At 45.4% G+C, this 18,479-nt stretch overlaps 1 protein-coding gene across 1 annotated transcript in view; it reads left to right on the forward strand.

Annotated features, from left to right (window-relative positions):
* Positions 1-1,529: 1,529 nt before the first annotated feature.
* Positions 1,530-18,479, forward strand: part of skib (v-ski avian sarcoma viral oncogene homolog b) — a 35,810-nt gene continuing 18,860 nt past the window's right edge. Inside the window, exon 1 of the mRNA XM_037102287.1 lies at positions 1,530-3,001. Within this exon, the coding sequence (XP_036958182.1) occupies positions 2,108-3,001 (894 nt within the window). The 5' untranslated portion in view covers positions 1,530-2,107. The remainder of the gene's footprint in view (positions 3,002-18,479) is intronic.

Below are 18,479 nucleotides of genomic sequence, written 5' to 3' on the forward strand. Positions count from 1 at the left end.
TAGCGAATCCTGCAATAGTCTAATCTATCTATCTATCTATCTATCTATCTATCTATCTATCTATCTATCTATCTATCTATCTATCTATCTATCTATCTATCTATCTATCTATCTATCTGTTATACTACTCCAAGATTGTTGTGACACTAGAAAGTAAAAGAACATAAAGACTATAAACGCAGATGCATCAGTACCAGTGATGGAACGTAACTAAGTACATTTACATTTTTGAGGTACATTATTTGAGTATTTCCATATTCTGCAAGTTACTAGTTACTTTGCAGATTACCTGCTGCATCAGAGCCAAAGCAGATCATTTTTACATTACTTTGTTGTCAATCAAATTAGAAAAACCACTGATAATTATCAATAATCAGAAAAAATGCTGGATATTAGATCATACACAGTATAAACATACACATATAAGTTACTTTTACTTGACCTTTTGATACTAAGTATATTTGGTATCATACACTTTTGACTTCATTTCTATTAACATAGGCGACTTTCATGTTTGTTAAAGTAATATTTAACACAATATCTTTATTCTTACTCAAGTATGACTCCTGGTTACTTTTTACAACACTGTGTGGTGCTGATTCATGTAATGTTGGGTAATCATTGCAACATATCTCACAAAGAGATCATTTGTTTTATTTGTTAAGTCTTAATTTGCAGGTTAATTAATTAATTAATTAGATTAATCATAAATCATAAGCTGCCCCACACAGATAAAAGGATGAAGAAACAAGGCAGAGATCCTTGTTTTTGCATCAGAGCCAAAACAGATTACACTACTTTCTAGTCAATCAAATTAGAAAAAACACTGATAATTATCATTAATCAGAAAAAAAACTTCACACTTACACTTTAATATTTTGACTTAATAGGTGATCTTCGTGTTTGTTAAAGCAGGCAGGTAAAGTGATATTTAACACAATTTCTTTATTCTTACTCAAGTATGACTCCTGGGTACTTTTTACAACACTGTGGTGCTGATTCATGTCTGAGTCATGTTGGGTAATCATTGCAACATATTTCACAAAGATATCATTTGTTTTATATGTTAATTCTTAATTTGCAGGTTGTCAAATAAATATAGGGTGAGTGAAGAATCGAGAATAAGGTGGAACTTAAGTATAAAATGTATAAAGTAGCCAAAAGGTACATCAATTGTGCTTTTAAGTGCAGTATTTGACAATTAATGTGCTTAGTAACCTCCCACCACTGCGTGTTTCTACTGTTTCAGGTTGACCTTCACGACCAAATATACAAAACAAACAGTCAAAGCTAATTACATGTTCAAAATAAAGTTTTCCATAGAAAGACAAACACGTTTAAACATTTGAAGCACTAAAGTTTATTTTTACACTTCCCAAATCGACTCTATTTTCCTAAGCTCCACCCTCCCCTCGGCTCTGAGGGCTTTTTTTTTTTTCCTTTTCTTTCTTTCTTTTCTTTTTTTTCTTTTCTTTCTTTTTCTTTCTTTCTTTTTTTTTTTTTTTAATGTGCAGCTGCCATGTAGCAGAGGGAGGAACAGCTGGCTGAGGGAAGAGCCAGCCCGGGGAGTCAGTCACATTCCTGGCTGGGATTCAATGACTGAACCAGACACAAACAAACAGAGAGGGCGAGAGAGAGGGAGAGAGAGAGAGAGAGAGAGAGAGAGAGAGAGAGACTCACACATTGAGTGAGTGAGTGCGTGAGTGAGTGAGGGAGTGAGTGAGTGAGTGGAGACAGACTGAGAGTACGCCAGACCGAGCAGACGAGGCATATTTCGAGCGCACATTAGGAGTGCGTAAAACCGCAGGAGCGCAAAGCAACGCGGCTCTACCCGGTGATTTTTTTTTTTTTTTTTTTTTACGTCGGATGATCCGAGTTTCGAGTCGAGGAGTTGTCGACTTTAATTGCGTCTGCTCACAGGAAAAGAAGAAAAAAAAAATTCAGCTGCCCTCAGTTTTCTGAATGGACGCGCTGGGAAAGCTTCTCCGGTGACATGGAAATGCGCGTTATTGAGCGTGTGGCCGGATGCTGAGGACGCCCGATCCGATAAAGTCAATCCCAGCTTTCATTTTGAGTTTTGAAATCTCTTTTCCTCGTCGGCAACAACATGGAGGGCACCAGCTTCCAGCCCCATCCCGGACTTCAGCAAACTCTGAAGCAGTTTCATCTGAGTTCAATGCGCTCTCTCGGCGGACCGGCGGCGTTCTCCGCTCGGTGGCACCAGGACTCCCTCTTCGCCAAAGATGGGAAATCGGCCGAGATGATGCTCACTCTGCCGGCTCAGACCCCTCCGGTGATGTCCGGGCCACTTTTCATCCCGTCCGACCGCTCCACGGAGAGGTGCGAGACGGTCCTGGAGCGGGAGCCGATCTCCTGCTTCGTGGTCGGCGGCGAGAAGCGCCTGTGCCTGCCGCAGATCCTCAACAGCGTCCTGAGAGACTTCTCCCTGCAGCAGATCAACTCCGTGTGCGACGACCTGCACATCTACTGCTCCAGGTGCACGGCGGACCAGCTGGAGATCCTCAAGGTGGTGGGCATCCTGCCCTTCTCGGCGCCGTCCTGCGGGCTCATCACCCAGACGGATGCTGAGCGCCTCTGCAACGCTCTCATCTACGGCGGCACCTACCCTCCCCACTGCAACAAGGAGTTGGGCTCTCTGGAGTTGGAGCGAACCGAGAAGAGCTTCAAAGTGTACCACGAATGTTTCGGTCGGTGTAAAGGCTTGTTTGTCCCGGAACTGTACGCCGGCCCGAGCGCCGCCTGCATCCAGTGCATGGACTGCAGACTCATGTTCCCACCTCACAAGTTTGTGGTCCACAGTCACAAGAAACTGGAGAACCGGACAGTCCACTGGGGCTTCGACTCGGCCAACTGGCGGGCTTATGTGCTCTTGGACCCGGACTACACCGGCAAGGAGGAGAAGAGTCACCTGGAGCAGCTGCTGAGAGAGTTGAAAGGAAAATACGACCTGACTGGCAAGAGGTCCAGTATACCCTGCAGAGTGAGTCTACTTCTTCTTCTTATTGTTGACTTTGTGGCTTTTCTTGTTTGTGTGTGTGTGTGTGTGTGTGTGTGTGTGTGTGTGTGTGTGTGTGTGTGTGGATATTTCATGAGCCTCGGGCCTACTACAGCTTCTGCATTCATTAACATTCATTTTGGATCAGGCTTCCTTCTCATTAGGCCCTCTGTGATTGATTGATTGATGGCTTGTGTCCCACCCCCCACCAAACTATATGTCACGTCACTTCTCCGTGTGTCTGTACCCCTGCGCCTCATGAGGAGCCTGGCTCACCTCATATATATCTGAGAGAGGTGACAGGGAAGCCTCTAAACATCAGCTGACACCCACCCAGCCCCCCACCACCCCTCCAGCATCCCTCCAATCCTCTTAAACTCCCAGGTACACCCCCACAGGGTTACCCAAGGGCATCTGCATTATGATAAATGGAGTCCTGATGATATATTTTATTAGTGGGAGAGGCGAGAGGGGGGCAGGGGAGCCTATTATGGTGCCACGAGGTGGGGAAGGGGATAAGAGTTTAATGAGGTTTGGGATATGGAAATGTGTGTGTGTGTGTGTGTGTGTGTGTGTGTGTGTGTGTAAGAGAGAGAAAGAGAGAGAGAGGTAAGGGAAGAGGTTGTGGTTGGACAGGATAGCATGAGATATGAGAGAGTGTGTTTTTTAGTGTGTGTGTGTGTGTGTGTGTGTGTGTGTGTGTGTGTGCGTGCGTGTGTGTGTGTGGAGCTGTCCTGGCTCCATGCGTGGGTCAGTGATGTTTAGTATGGACAAAGGGCCAGGAGACGAGGTGGCTGTTCCTTCGTCACAGAGCAGCTGTTGTGTGGGACTCTGCTAATGAGTGGACATCTCTGTATGCATCACCATGGTGCTGCTCCAGTCTGAGCAGGAGCCAGGAGATGTCTCACAGGGAAACCTCAGTACTCTACTTTTAAGAAATAAACGACAGGAGGACGGTTACGTGTGATGGGGAAGATGAGATTGTGTTGATTGCTTCTTCTGTGGTTTGGTTCTCAGTGGGCGACGGGACGATGTGAAAATTCACGATCCTCCCGTCCAACATAACTGCGATTCACGATATTATCCCCGATTAAAAAAACATCTCAAGTTTGCACTTAAACATACTGTAACCTCACATTTTTTTCCAGGAACCAAATATTTTTATTTAGTCACACAGTGGACACAACGTCCAAAGAATCTTGAATGATTAATCATAAATCATACGCCCCACACAGATAAAAAGGATGAAGAAACAAGGCAGAAATCCTTGTTTTTTCTTGGACACAGTGCACCAGCCATGGCGACAGCTTCAGGCATTTCAAAATGAATCAGGAATCCAACATCGGACTGAACGACAGTGAGCTCGAAAGCTTTTACAAGTCATTCATGTGAGGATCGTCACGATCACCTTTATTCACCATGATCATGATAATGACAATTCACCACAGTCAGCTTTTTGTGAGGGTTTTTTTTATTATCACGTTTAAATGTGTATTTTCCATCCCTTGTTCTCAACTGTGAAATATTCATGCTAAGCAGGGCTGGGCTGTGTGGCTTTAAAATAATATTGCGATATTTTTTCAGGCTATATCACGATACATAATTGAGAATCTCCGCAAAGCAGTCATAAATGCTCGGACTGAAAGACAACATCAGATATCACTGTATTTTTGAGATAATGCCTTTGACAAGAATATCAACACAATGAGGTTTTATGAATAATCATCAATAATGTGGATTAAATAAATGTAAGAACAAGTAGAACAGTTTAATAAGTTCAGAAAATGACATCAATTTACTGCCAAATCACGATATAAGGATTCTATAATTATATATTTCCAAGCGCTATTATTTATGTTCGAGGTGAAGAAATCAGGTTGATTACCACTTTAGTTCTTTGGGGCTCGTTTAGAAATATTAAGCCAAGCAGGGCTGGGCGTTAAAATAATATCGAAATATGTATATTGAAATCTCCTCAAAAGCACTTCATACATTTCTGACCAAAATCTTTATTATTGATACTGTTGAGAAAGATTATTTTGGCAAAATATCAACAGAATATTTCTGATGAATGATCAGCAGAACGGTCATGACATCACTTTACTGTAACGCAGCCTTTAAAACCAGGAAAAGACAACACCCACACAACGATAAATTGTATCCAAAATCTTAGATGACATGTAGTCTTGTATCATGATAACAATATAATATTGATATATCGCCCAGCCCTGATGCTGAGGTCCTGCATGCAGCTGATTTATGTCGTGTTTTCCCACAAATTGGACACAGACTCCTGACGAAGTCTTTGTACGGTCGAGAGACATCTGTCTGCGCACCTGTGGCTAATTTCACCCGAGCTGCGGTCTGCAGGTCTTGATGTATCACCTGTGAGTTATATATTGTCTCAAAATGGTGATCCCTGCCTGCGCTGACAGTCTCGCAGTGTGTGTGTGTGATATACTCAGGGGCCGAGCATCATGGAGGCAGCGTGGCGGAGGGGGGTAGTGCGTGTTTGCTGTGGTTCACTGTCAGTCGTGTCCCAGTTAGCAGACAGGCCTGGTCCTCAGGGAGCTGCACACCAGCGCTCTCCCATACATCAGCCTGACAGGCCAAGCTGCTGAAAGGCCGGACGGGGGCTCGCAGACCACGCTTGGCTCGCCTTACCCGTGAAACAAAAACTCAATGTTATCGGTCTGCCTCAGCCTCCCTCTGATGTCAGAGTGTTTTATTAATAAGAGCGAGCCTGGAAGGTTACCTCCTCTGCCTGTATCATCTGTCTAGACTCCCACCTCACCCACTGTACGTGTGGCAGACGACACCGCTGAGCAGATAATTGCTGACGTACTTTTTTTTAAAATTTTTATTTTGTGGGACACTTTTGAGGAGTTTGCTGGAGAGATTTAAGTGTGAATGTAGAAAAGCCAGCCTCCTCACAAAAAAGCAGAAGCCGGATCAGAGGAGGCGATGATAGCAGTGAGCCATTGTGTCTGTTTTGCATCAGATCCTGCGTTCGGTCATTTGGCCTTTTTGTCTAATGTGCAGATGAGGGCAGATTGCTGGGGGAGGCTGCAGACTCTCTCATTTAGAAGATGCAGGGTGTGTGAGCCAGGCCTTGACATGTGTCGTCAAAGGGCCGTAACCCCTGACCTTTCCCCAAAGACACTGACCCAGCCTTCCCCCATTCTTTTCACGCCGTCCAATCACTTGCCCTTGTGTCCAGTCCACTGGCCAGATGGCTGTCTGATAAAGGGACGGAGGGATATACAGTGGCCAGATAGCAAACATCACTCTCCAACTGCAGCTTCCAATAAAACATCACCATTTTGTGCAGCTCCTTAGTTCCAGATCCAGAGTGATTATCTTGCTGACCCGCTGCAAAAAAAATCAAATCAAATTTCGACATGAATTTGAGTTTTCAGCTCGACTCAAATGGCTCGTTTCATTGTGTTGAACCTTGCGTGTAATAATTCAAATGTTAACTTTTCTGCTTAGCATGAAAATCTTTAAGAAAGGGGATTGGAATTGCAAAAACTTTTTTTTTCTTTTTTATCCTTCGAAGTCAAACACTTCTGAGCATTAGCTGAATAAAAAAAAAAATTAAAAAACCCTAAGAAGTGAGGGGGGCAATGCGATCAATCATATGACTGAGTGGAGAGTAAACGAGGCTTCTGGAGAACTGTGGACCATCCTTAATGGAATGGATATTAAAGCCATTCAACTGAGGCCAATGTATGCCGTTTCTCATCCCATTGTTCTCCTCACTCGATGAAATTAGTCCTCAAACCTGGCGCAAACCAGTCGAGTGTGTGTCGGGGACCAAAGGCTCGTGTGTTGTCAGGTAATGGCTGTTATTAAAAAAATGAATGAATGAGAAATACTTCTTTTTCTTGCATCAGGTAACGGTGTGTTTGTCTGCGCTCGTATGTGGGTGTCTTTATGTATGCAAGTGTGTTTGCATGTAAACAGGCGAGTGTAATGACTGGATCAGCTGTGCCGGGCCAGATTAAAATGAGCTCTCTGCCGGCTCATTTCCATTCCCATCTGTCTGCTGACCTCTGGGAAGCCCTGAAAGCTGACATGGTGCATCTCTTTGGTGCTTGATGGGCCTGTCTGCCCAGCGCTGACCCAGTCAGCTAAGACCCAACCCACCCACATGATCACCCAGATGCACATCGAGGCGATTGCATTTGGTTCATATTTGGTTCTGATTCTCACTCCTGGTGTAGCATAGGCACGTTTTTAGCAGTTTGTGCTTGTTCCTCTATTGCAAAATTAAGTCCCCCCCTCCTCCCTTGGCGTCAAACACCCCACTGACCAGCCCCCCCTTGCAGACCTCGACTGCTGGACAGAGTGGTCTGGCCAAAGCGGGGACGGCGTGTCAAGGCAAAGGGGTGTCAGGAGCTCCCAGGGGTTGTGGCCTTCATTCTAGCAGGGGTGACCCCTTGTTAAAAGAGTGTCAGCTGGGGTTCTGTCATGGGTGATGTGTGCTAAAGACCTGCCGCCTCCTTTGTCTGAGGGCCGGGCTTTCAGAGGCTGTGAAGTGCAGCCATTTCTCTTTGTTAGAGCCTTGTTTCTTTGGGTGCTGCGCGGATAGGTCTGTAACCTCCAGCCTCTTCCAGGGTGGGAAATCCACGCTTGTGAGTTTGCCATGTCACCAGTTTCCTGGTTATGTTCTCAAAGACAGTCTGGAGCCTGCAGTGGTGTCTGCACGTCTGATGGAGGCTCAGCGACAGTTTAATACTAGTGACTTTCAGCAGAATCACGACATTCTCATACAAACATTTGCTGTCCAAATTATGATTCTGGGCGAAGTGTAATCACAACCAACAGAATTACTTATTGGAATTTGAGTTTAGTCAAAGTGATTAGTTTAACAATAATTTTGATAAGATATGTTATATATAATTATTGGAAATGTATCCCTAAATCATCCAGCTAACTGCCGCTTACTGCAGCTGCTGTTAGCATTTTAGCTCAGTTAGCCTTGCAGCTAGCCATCCAGACTGTGAGCTCAGAGCACTTTGGGAGTGTTGGTGTTTACATGGCTTCAGACCTGGACTGCCTGTCAAAACTCTTATTTCCTCACATTGTGATGATAGTTTTATTTATTTTTAGATGTCAATTAAAATGCTTACATATTGATATTGTGAAAATGACTTGACCATATTTCCATGTTTGTTAAAGAAAACCCATCCATTATTGACAAAGTCGATATACATCAAACACAACACAGAGTAAAAAGGGACAATATTTAATGAAATGTAGTTAAATACAGTAGTGCATTACTTCAATAATAAGTAATGCACTACTACTTATTACACTACTAAGTAATAATAATAGTACTTCCATTCCACTGCTACATGTTTACTTTGGGTGGCCGTTCTATAAAAAGTTACACACAACATTTATGAGAGAATTAGTTAATGCTTTGTTCAAGGTTGCCAGTCAGGTGGAGTCATCAACTCAGCTCCCCCAGTCAAATATTTTAATTGGAGTTATTAAACACTACATCAAATAATTCCACCGATCATTTGTTTTGTGTTTAAAATCAGCAGTCAAGTAATTCAAATTTAAGATATTTCCCTCTGAAATGTGGTGGTGTGCAATGGAAATGCTTTTGAAAATATTCTTAGTTACATTCCACTGCTTTGAAAAGAGAGTTACATGCAACAAAAGCTTCAAAGACTGGTCAGTATTTATGAGTTGATCAAAAGAAAATTAAATTGCCAACTATTTTTTAATTTATTCATCTTTTCAGTTTTTATTTCAAGCAAAAATGTCAAACATTTGCTGGTTTCAGGTAGTAAAATGTGAGGATTTGCGGCTTCTCTTTGTCATTTGCGATAGTAAATGAGAGTTTTGGGGTTTAAGACTGTTGCTTGGAAATTAAAAAGCAGTTTGAAGATTTCACTTTGGGCTCCCCTCGCACAATTTCCACAGTTTCTGACAATAATCTGCACAATAATGGATAATTGAAATGATCGCGAGTTACAGTCCTACACAAAACATTTATGAGAGAAGTGTTTAATGATGCATACCAGGTTACCCATCAGGTAGAGCCATTCATGGTGTAATCAACTCAGCCCCCTGTCTCTAACATGTTCAAAAGATAATAGTAAAAGCATTATTTATTTATATAGCACTTATGAAAATCAGTGGTTACAAAGTGCATGCATATGAGCAAGTTGAGATTACATTATAGGAAGTTCGTCCCATAAAAACAGGCTTTTAGAGGCAATCTAAACTGAAAATGAAAGCGTTTCTGGAATATCAAACAAGGTCTAGTTTCATGTCACCGTTATGCCAGTAAACCTTATTTCCCAGCTCTGTTTTTCGGATCAACTCATGTTGACTATGTCTTGCTCCGTTCCTCTCTAAACCTCGATGACACAGCGCTGTGCTAATGTGTGAAAGGCTTCTTGTATAACTGGTGAAGTGCGGGAGGAGGATGATTAGTGTTGATCAGTGATGATGAGACGAGGGAGGAGATGAGCACTGGCTGTGACTGCAGTCAACAAGCCAGTCGGTCGGTCGGTCCGTTTGTGGCAGAACAGATGCCCGTATTGGGTTAGTGTTATTCCACAATCATCATCAATTCCTCCTCGATCACCTCCTGATTTCCAGCTCTGTGATTAAGAGTCAGGCCCATCTGGTGCAGAGACAGGAAATCCTGGAGTCTGCATCTGCTGCTGGCTGAGCTACTAAGCTGCTGCAGTCGGGAGGAGGGGGGGGGTTTAAACTCTGATAATCCTACATAACCCCTGGAATGCAGAGACCACAGCGCACATCAAAACCGTCATCTTCTCTGGACAGCGTCTTCAGAACACAGATAGACTCAGACTGAATGTCAGCCAGGGACTCGCTCCTCCTTTTCTGCCTCATTCAAAGCATCCTCACAATTTATAACCAGTCCCCCTGGAATTTTGTAATTAGAGCATGAATTAGAGAGTATGTTACATGGAGGATGCGCGTTTCAAGTGCGTCTTTTCTGTCGAGACTTGATGGGCCAGAGACACGAGCGGGATTAATATTTATCCCCTTCAAAATTCTCTCTGTCTCTCCTCAGTGACCCGCAGCTCTAAGCTACAGAACTGTTAGACCACATTGGAGATGTGCTAATGGAGCTCCAGCCAGAGCAGAAGTAGGCCCTGCTGGTGCCATATGACAAATCGGCATGCTGCTCTCGCCCACAATCCGCCCACCGACCACCTCCAAAGCTATCATAAGGATTAGCTCACGCAGCTAAACCAAACAGACTGCACAGTGTTCAGACAGCATTTGGTCCAAATCTTGTCCGTGCCTCCTGTTCTGATGGCTAGCGGATCACAATCGGGGCCGCTATCGGTTCACTTGCAACTGGTGCGGTGCCAAGTTGTTGCCGCACAGTGCTCTGTGAGTGTGTGTGTGTGTGTATGTGTGTTTGTGTGGTGGTGGGGAGAAGGAGAATGAATCTTTCAGGGATTTACACGACTGCTTTGCTCTTTGGGATATGCATAATTAATATTTTGGATTAGGACGGTTTAGATTAACTTTGAATTCTCCGCTGAGTTCAGAAGAAGCGGGAAGAGGAGACGTGGGAAATGTGCTTTTGTCTTCATCTGCTGGCGACATGAAAGCCCAATTCCGTCGAAATGGTTCACATTAGAGACCTGTTTCGCGTGTGTGTGTGCTTGTGCGCGCGTGCGAAGGCGTGCACCTCAACATTTTCGAGGCCCCTGTCAGACTCCACACACTCTCAGAAAAGGACTCGTTCCTCAGTTGGAGTCTGCTCCGTACGCTTGTGATTGGAGGGCGGCTGTGGTTGCTAAGCAGAGCTGCTCTTCCTGTGCTAAATAAGAACTTCATGCTCTCTGGCTGGTGGGCTCAAAGAAGCACACGCCAGAACACACACGCACATAGACAGACACTCACACGCATGTACGCACAGACCTCACAGTGCAAAGACCTCTTACAGTACAGAGACCTCACCCTCCTCCATTCACTGCCCATCCTCTTTCATTCTGACCTCCACGCTGCGACTCGATGAGTCTCTCCTCCTCCTCCTCCTCCTCCTCCTCCTCCTGCTGCTGCTGCTGCTACTACCGCGTTCCTTTCTCCAACTCCTCCTCCTCCTCCTCCTCCACTCTGCATCGCACGCACTTCTCCCACAGGTCAGCACTGTATAAAGCTCCCCTCTCCATCAACGAGACCTCCTCGTCTGACACCTCCTCTGCCCCGCCACCATCACTCACCTCCTCCGTTTGACACCTCCTCGACCCTGCAGGACACACACACACACACACACACACACACACACATGCACACACACAGACACAGGCTCTCCTCCACTGAGATCTCCTACTGCACTCCCCCTCACACTGCATTATACTTAGATCTCCACCTCCACTGTAGTGAGCACATGCTGTATCAGTCTGTATTCAGACTGGCCTACATACGCCGCACATGTATCACTGTACTGTTTCAGGGTGTGAGGGCTGATTGTCTCGTTCTGAAGCGATAGATAGATAGATAGATAGATAGATAGATAGATAGATAGATAGATAGATAGATAGATAGATAGATAGATAGATAGATAGATAGATAGATAGATAGAAATAAAGAGGTAGTGCTACTTTGTCAGGATGACCTCATAACCATCTCCTTCTCCAGGCTCGTTTCAAGAGCCCGCTAAATGAACAAATGAGTGGGATCCGCATTTTCAGCTCCATGTGCCATTACAGACGCCCATCATCTCATGCAGCTCATCTCAAAAATCAGATCCATTAGCGATGTGTCTTCTGCGCATCTGCACATACACGCGGTACAGGTCTGAGGCGAGGCTTCTTTCTCCCTGCTTGTTTTTTTTTTTCGTAGGGGTCAGAGCTTTGGGTTGTCTCGCAGAACAATCGGCCAGTGTCGGTGAAAAGCAGCAAGCCCCTGTGTGCTCTTCAGACCAGCTCGACATGCTTTCTTGCAGAGATGGAGCAATGCAGCATTGTCAGCAGGCACCTGTATCAAATGAATTCAGCACAGCTGTCCTCTGGTGCAGCGAGGGGGGGAAAGTTATTTATTCAGTATTACAGTCACCCCAGGAATCCGTCATGGTCACTCTATGCCTCAGCATCATCTGGTCAGGTAGACCTTTTTTTCCCTCTTTGACCTTGTTAGATTTGTTTATTACCTCATTGGAAAGCAGAATGCGTGTTTCGCTGCAATTGCATCCCACTTTTGTTTCTCTGTTAGCCGCCTGCCCCGGTTCACTCTCACTTTCTTTCTCTCTGTGTCAGTGTGACAGGGTCTCTATTTAGAAAGACAGGCGTTACAGGCGGGACACCTCTTCCCTCCCTCTTTTTTGCAGGTGTCTTAATAGTTGCAGGGTTGCCCCGCGCTGGCTGCCCAGCAGGGCCGCCTGCCTCCTCTTGTGCTTGTGGCGTTGACAAGCGTCTGGCTTTATTTCCAGCCCGTCGACGAGCGCAGACACAGATGGCCATGGCCTGAAATAGAGCAGGCCCACCCTTTATCCTATAATGAGGGGACTATTATAAGCCTTGTGTCTTAAGCAGTCTATGACCGGTGTAAAGAGAGGCGCGTGAACCCACGTCATCTTAAAGAAAACGTCAAGCTGCTTTTCAGATTATCATCAAAAACTGAAGTAATCACCGCTCCTTTTGGCACCAACGGACTTAACCTGCTCCACAAGAATATGTGTTATGTGACCACAGCTCTTCGTATGCATGAAGATCACATGACAGGTTTTGAAACGAGAAAGTATGGCAGATTTTTGGAGATAATCAATTCATGTGCGACCTCGTATCAACTGAATGTGTTAAATCAAACGCAGAGATGATGGTCTGGTCGGGGCATCTGTCCCATATGGAATGTATGAATTATTCCAGAGGTAATAGCAGGGCATTGTTGGTGCACTCATCTTCACAAAGACGCCCATCTCTGCATGTCCATATTTAATTCACCCCTTTCAGCTGCCTAACTGTACAGGCTGCTGATATAATGAGTCCCTCCAAAGAGATTAGTCGCCCTATCATCAACGCAGCTCCCTAATTTCTCTGCCTTTGTTGTGGTGCAGGCTGTACGAAATGGGATAAAGGGGCTTGGCCGGACACAGTGGGAGGAAGTGGCTTTTGTGTTGCTAGCAGGTGCAGTGGAATGACAGTTTTGGGATGTATGCTTGTATGCGTGCATGCATGGTTTGCATTTGTGTGTGTGTGTGCGTGCGCGCGCGTGTGTGTGTGTGTGTGTGTGTGTGTGCGCATGTGTGCGTGCATGTTCAGTTGTGCGTCTGGCCGGGCCAGGCCAGGAGGGTATGTGCTCCCTGAGTGCCGCTGAGATACACCAGGAACCTCTGGAGCTCGACTTGAACCCTCAATCACAGGGTTCCTCGGGGGTTTGCAGTAAATTCTTCAGGCGAATGGTTTTCTCTCCCCTTCCTCCTCCTCCTCCTCCTTCTTTTTTCTCTCTCTCTTTTTCTGCTCACATCTGGTGAACAGCGCTAGCACCCCTGTCATCTTTTACTGCGTTGAGGTCATTTCCACCCTATCGGTAAAGTGGAAACACATGATGTGCAGGGTTCGGCCTTAATGGGGTGGGGCTGGCATGGACCAGCACTGACACAGCTTTACAGCCAAGAGCTGCCAAAACAGCCTCTATGTGGAACGCCTCCGACTTCAAAATTAAAGACATTTGGAGTAAATAATGTTAGAACACGTATACTTACCCACTACACATGTGACTCCTATGATTACTTACTTTTTTTAAACATGTAGGGTGCTCAAATGTTTCTATGTAAAGGGTGTTTTCTGTGTCTGAAAAACATAATCATGTTTGGTCTGTAAGTCCGGAAAGACATGTTCCTTGTTTTGGATTTCCAAGTTGTATTTTCTCTAGTTAGAATTTCCTCCCCTCACTCACTTTTTCCCTCTTAATCACATTATTGATTCCGACGAGGGAGCCAGACAGAGTCGGGCACCGACTTTGGCAGACGCTCTAGGTGAAGGGTGTGTCCTCAACTTTAATTGGGATTCTCCTCTAGCAATAATGTGGATTTCCTCCATTCTCTGCCCCGCTGCGCCGCCATTCTTCCTTCAAAACGCCTCACACCACAGCTCGCAGTGTTTGTCATTCTCAGGAATCGGAGCTTGTGTCATTTGTGAAGACTCGGCTGCGCCATCCGACACGTTTTAGATGATTTCTTGACAGTGAATTATTAGTATCCGCTTTGTATGAATTAATTGTTCTGTCACGTTGACGACTACTTTTTTTTTTTCATGGCGAACGCCGAAATCCACCAGTCCTTTTCTGCTGTAATGTAATGAAAACCAGCACTCTGAAACATTTTGACACTCTCGGATAATTTATTGCAAAGGGATCTCAACAGTTTAAATGGAGTTTTACAGTCTCTCAACATGGATCTCGATGTGTCTCCGAGCAAATTCCAGTCACACTGTTGTTTCCATTTTGTGGTAGACAGAGCTGCAGTGTAAAAAGGGGTGGGCTGCAGTCAGTCAGTCAGTTACTGTCTGTGGGTAGACTACAGGCGGAGTGGCTGCCAGCAGCTGCTGCATGGATTTTTATTCCTGCTGTCCAAACAGGACTCCATCATAGACTGCAGCAGCACTCGTTATTGAGGGCACACACTCCAGTGCTGCATGCCTCTGTCCTCATTACCTCTGCAGCAGCTTAGCTCTCTGCCTTTGTTCTCTCTCTTGGCTTGAAACAGGAGAATATGGAGAGAAGTGCTGAGGCTGCAGTTAGCTCGGCTGCCCACAACTTCTGCCGCACAGGAAAAAACATAGAACAGACAACCACCACCCCCCTAAGCCCTCTTGTCTACATATTTCCACAGAGCCAACGCACAGGGGATGCTCTAGTTTGATTCATCATCCTGGCTCGGACGTAGGCTGCTACTTTGCTCGGGTGTCTTACATTCTGCTCCTCGTACTTTTCTTTGTTCCGCCGCCTGCCCCGCTTGCGTCGCTTTGTCTGACTTAAAGAATCCAATTCTTGGGTGTATTTGCGCGCTGGCCCACTGACCAAATGCCCTCATTGCCAAGCTGCTGCGTGAAAGGTCCCGCAGACTCGTTCGTCAGAGGCGTCAAACAGCAGTCGCGCAGAGTGGCTGGAGGGACAGTAAACTTTTATCGCACTAATAACCCACGGTCGCAGCTACCTTAATGGCTTAGGCAGCCATGCAAGGGGTTGCCTGGAGGTCAGGTTGAATTGCAGGACATAAATGGTAGATTCCAACCGGTAGAACAAATAAAGGAAGAAGAAAAAAGGAGGGGCATCTGAGGTGAGCAGAGGAGGGGTGGGGGGGAGAAAGTTGTTATTGGAAGAGCAGATAATCACTTAAATTGATTCGCAGTAAAAGGAAGCCATTGATTGGGCCGCTCTTTTATAACAAGGCAATCTTTGGCCTTTTAACCCTCTTTCCCACCCAGCTCTGCATGCTCGCAAACCTTGGACTCGGTCCGAGCATGCCGTCAAAGGCCACAACTCCTACACAAGTGACAAGCGAGTGAAAATATTTGACTTTGCCCAGCACTTGGTGAAAACATCGCTCTCAGAGAAGAAGTAGCAGAGGAAGGAGAAGAAGAAGACGAAGAAGAAGAAGAAGAAGTGTGTTAATGGAGTTCGAATCTAAACCTTTTTTTTTTCTCAGATTCCTCTCCCTTCTGGCCGAGGTGGACGTGTCTTGAGAGTGTTTGTTTTAGGTGAAGTCAGTGCTGGAACAGTATGTTGCGAACCGCAGGCCAGACTGTGGTTCTGCGGTTCAGTTCGACCTGAATGCAGACTGCTCTGTTTGTTTTGCTTCTCCGTTTCTCAGGGAGAAATTTCGACTCTGCCAAAGTCCTGCGCTCACACCCAAGGCACGCAAATAAAACCCCTTCACACAGAGAGAGAAGAAGAAGAAGAAGAAGAAAAAAAAATGTACCTGGGTGTAGCCGCTTACATCTGGTCCTCACCACCACCACCACCACCACCCCGGTGCAGCAGGGGTACACTGCCGTCTGTTGGTGTCTCTCATCTTGTAAAAGGGCTCTTTGGGAGATGAGATGGCATTTGATTGTTTCAGTGGCAGGATGTTTGTGTGTTTTGTTCCGAGCCTTTTCATAAATAGCAGTTTTTATGTCGCCGAGGTCAACTGGTTTTACTAGACTGGAGAGGCAAGTCCAGAGGCAAGGAGGCCTCCCCACCGCCATCTGGCAGCCATAAAAGGGGGAGCAGGAGGTTTTTTAGTGGGGGTTTATGGGATGGTAGGGTGAGACACTGAGGGGAGGAGAGACAAGAGTGGATGGTGGACTCTGGTTGCCCCCAAGTTGCAAAGCTTCCTCTGCAGTCTGAATGACAGGTCAGAAGTTCATTGCCTTCTTTTTCATCCTGCATCTGCCTTGTAAGGTAACGGAGGTGACGGCTGGTCAAGAGTTCGAGGGCAAAGGAGAAGACGTCTCCGTGAAGCTGTTACCACGGCTGTGAATAAAGATATATTCCGGGGGGGGGGGGGGGTGCGCTTTTTTTTGATTTAATGAGCTCACTGCGTTTAGAAAAAAAGTGTTGTTAAGGAGTGAGTGTGTGTCCCCGTGTTGTCAGCTTGCAGAAGATCAGACCTGAGTCTTACAGATGGTGCAGAATTATGTGGCTGCGTAAACACTGGTGATTCAATGGCTTGGTGTTGTTTGGGTATGCGTCACCCTTCTCAAAAGCGCCCTGCACACACCACAGAGTAACGAACAGTAAGTTGTTTTGTGCGACTACAGATCCAGCAGGCTTTCTCCGTTTTTTTTTTTTTACGGTCAGGTGGTGGCTTTATTTTGTTTGCGGCGCTAACGGCATTGTTAAGCTATGAAAATACTAGAGTTCGAGGCCAGCGTGATTCTCAGGGAGATTTTTTTTTTTTTTTTTTTTCGGTGATGAAGACGCCCCGGAGAGTCTTAGTTATGTTCCTCCTGGAAGGATTTCTTTCCCAGTTTTATAAGAGCCGTGGCTGGAGCTGTCTGGTCCATCTGAAGCTGGATGCTCGGCCTTATAGGTTTTCCAGAATGGGGTTATCATTGCAGAGAGGACTGGGCTGCTCTGCTGACTCTGGCACTGATACCTCCCATAGAGATTTCATCTTTTGTTATGCTGCAGCTGAGATGTGTTAACCCTTTAGCCCCTTCAAGATATATAAGTCGTCGACGGTTATGGAGCTGAAATCTCGTGAAAAACACCTCCATGTTGTCCGCATGCGCATACATTTGTTGTGCATCATTAAAAATACCAGTAAAAGTAAATGTGTTTGTCATATAAATTAGTCAAATCGACCCCGTTCTCTCGCCCAGACTTGGGTTGGGTTTTTCAGACCCTCTGCTCCTTCGCACAGTTTGTATATGAAGAGAGGAAAAGTGCTGACAGCAAAAGAATGAGAGCGTGTTTGGCAGGCACGCCCTTGTAGGTTTCTGTGTCACTCAACTCTAATAAATTTTTAATCGTTTCCTTGCTGTGGTATAGAGCTCAACATGGCTCTGCTCAGTCACACACTATTTAGGGGGCTTAGTTCAACTCGTAAATTAGAGGAATTGAAAGTGTAAGGTTGGGATTTTTAATCATCAAGGCAAAAAATAAAATAAAATCAGCTCTGATTTGTGCTACAGGGCTGTTTTCTCCAAGGTTCAAATTATAATCAGGGCTTTGCGGGGGTCTCGAGGAGAAAACTAACGTCACGGGTGGAGATAAATAAATAAATGATGGCCGAACGATTGTGCTTTCCGTGAGATGGGGGAGAAAGAGAGAGAGAGGTTGTAGCAACTACTGCCACATCCTGCTCCTCTCCTCGACGGTCCATGTGAGTGCTGGGCTGTGTTAACTCGAGTAGAAAAGCCCAGTTCTTTTTGAAAATGTGTTTCCAGAGAAGAACAGTTGACGCATCAAACGGTGCATTATTTGTAATTAAAATTATAGTTTTTACTTCCGCTAACTTTGTCCGTCGGTGTGTTTGTTGGTCGGTTTGTGAGCAGGATCACACAATAACTACTCAATGTGTTTCCACGAAACTCGGATGGAGGATGGGCCCACGTTAGACCCCATTCACTTTTGGTGTGGATCCACATAAAGGGACAGAACCAGGATTTTATTTCTCAGTAAAAATCTTTACGTATACAGGTGACTAAGAGTGAATACAAAAGGGGACTGTTTGGCCTAGACGGAGGTATGCACTCTCCTGAGTGCTAGCCTAGTTGGTAATATATTAGCAACCCCCACAGATGTATGACTTTACTGCTTTCATGGGAGTTCGGCTCGAACTCAAACCGCGGTTTTCACACTTTGCTAGTAAAACTTGAATCTGCAACAATTACACACAAAGCACGGCCTCTTGCTTGTTGTTATAGGTTGACTGGTACAGTTAAAACTCGGGCCATGTGTCTAGCACAGTGGAAAATCTGTCAGTGCTGCTTTCAGCCTCTAAAATGTGAGTATGAGTATGAAAAAC

This window comes from Acanthopagrus latus, chromosome 6, assembly GCF_904848185.1.
Source record: "Acanthopagrus latus isolate v.2019 chromosome 6, fAcaLat1.1, whole genome shotgun sequence".
Lineage (NCBI taxonomy): Eukaryota > Metazoa > Chordata > Actinopteri > Spariformes > Sparidae > Acanthopagrus > Acanthopagrus latus.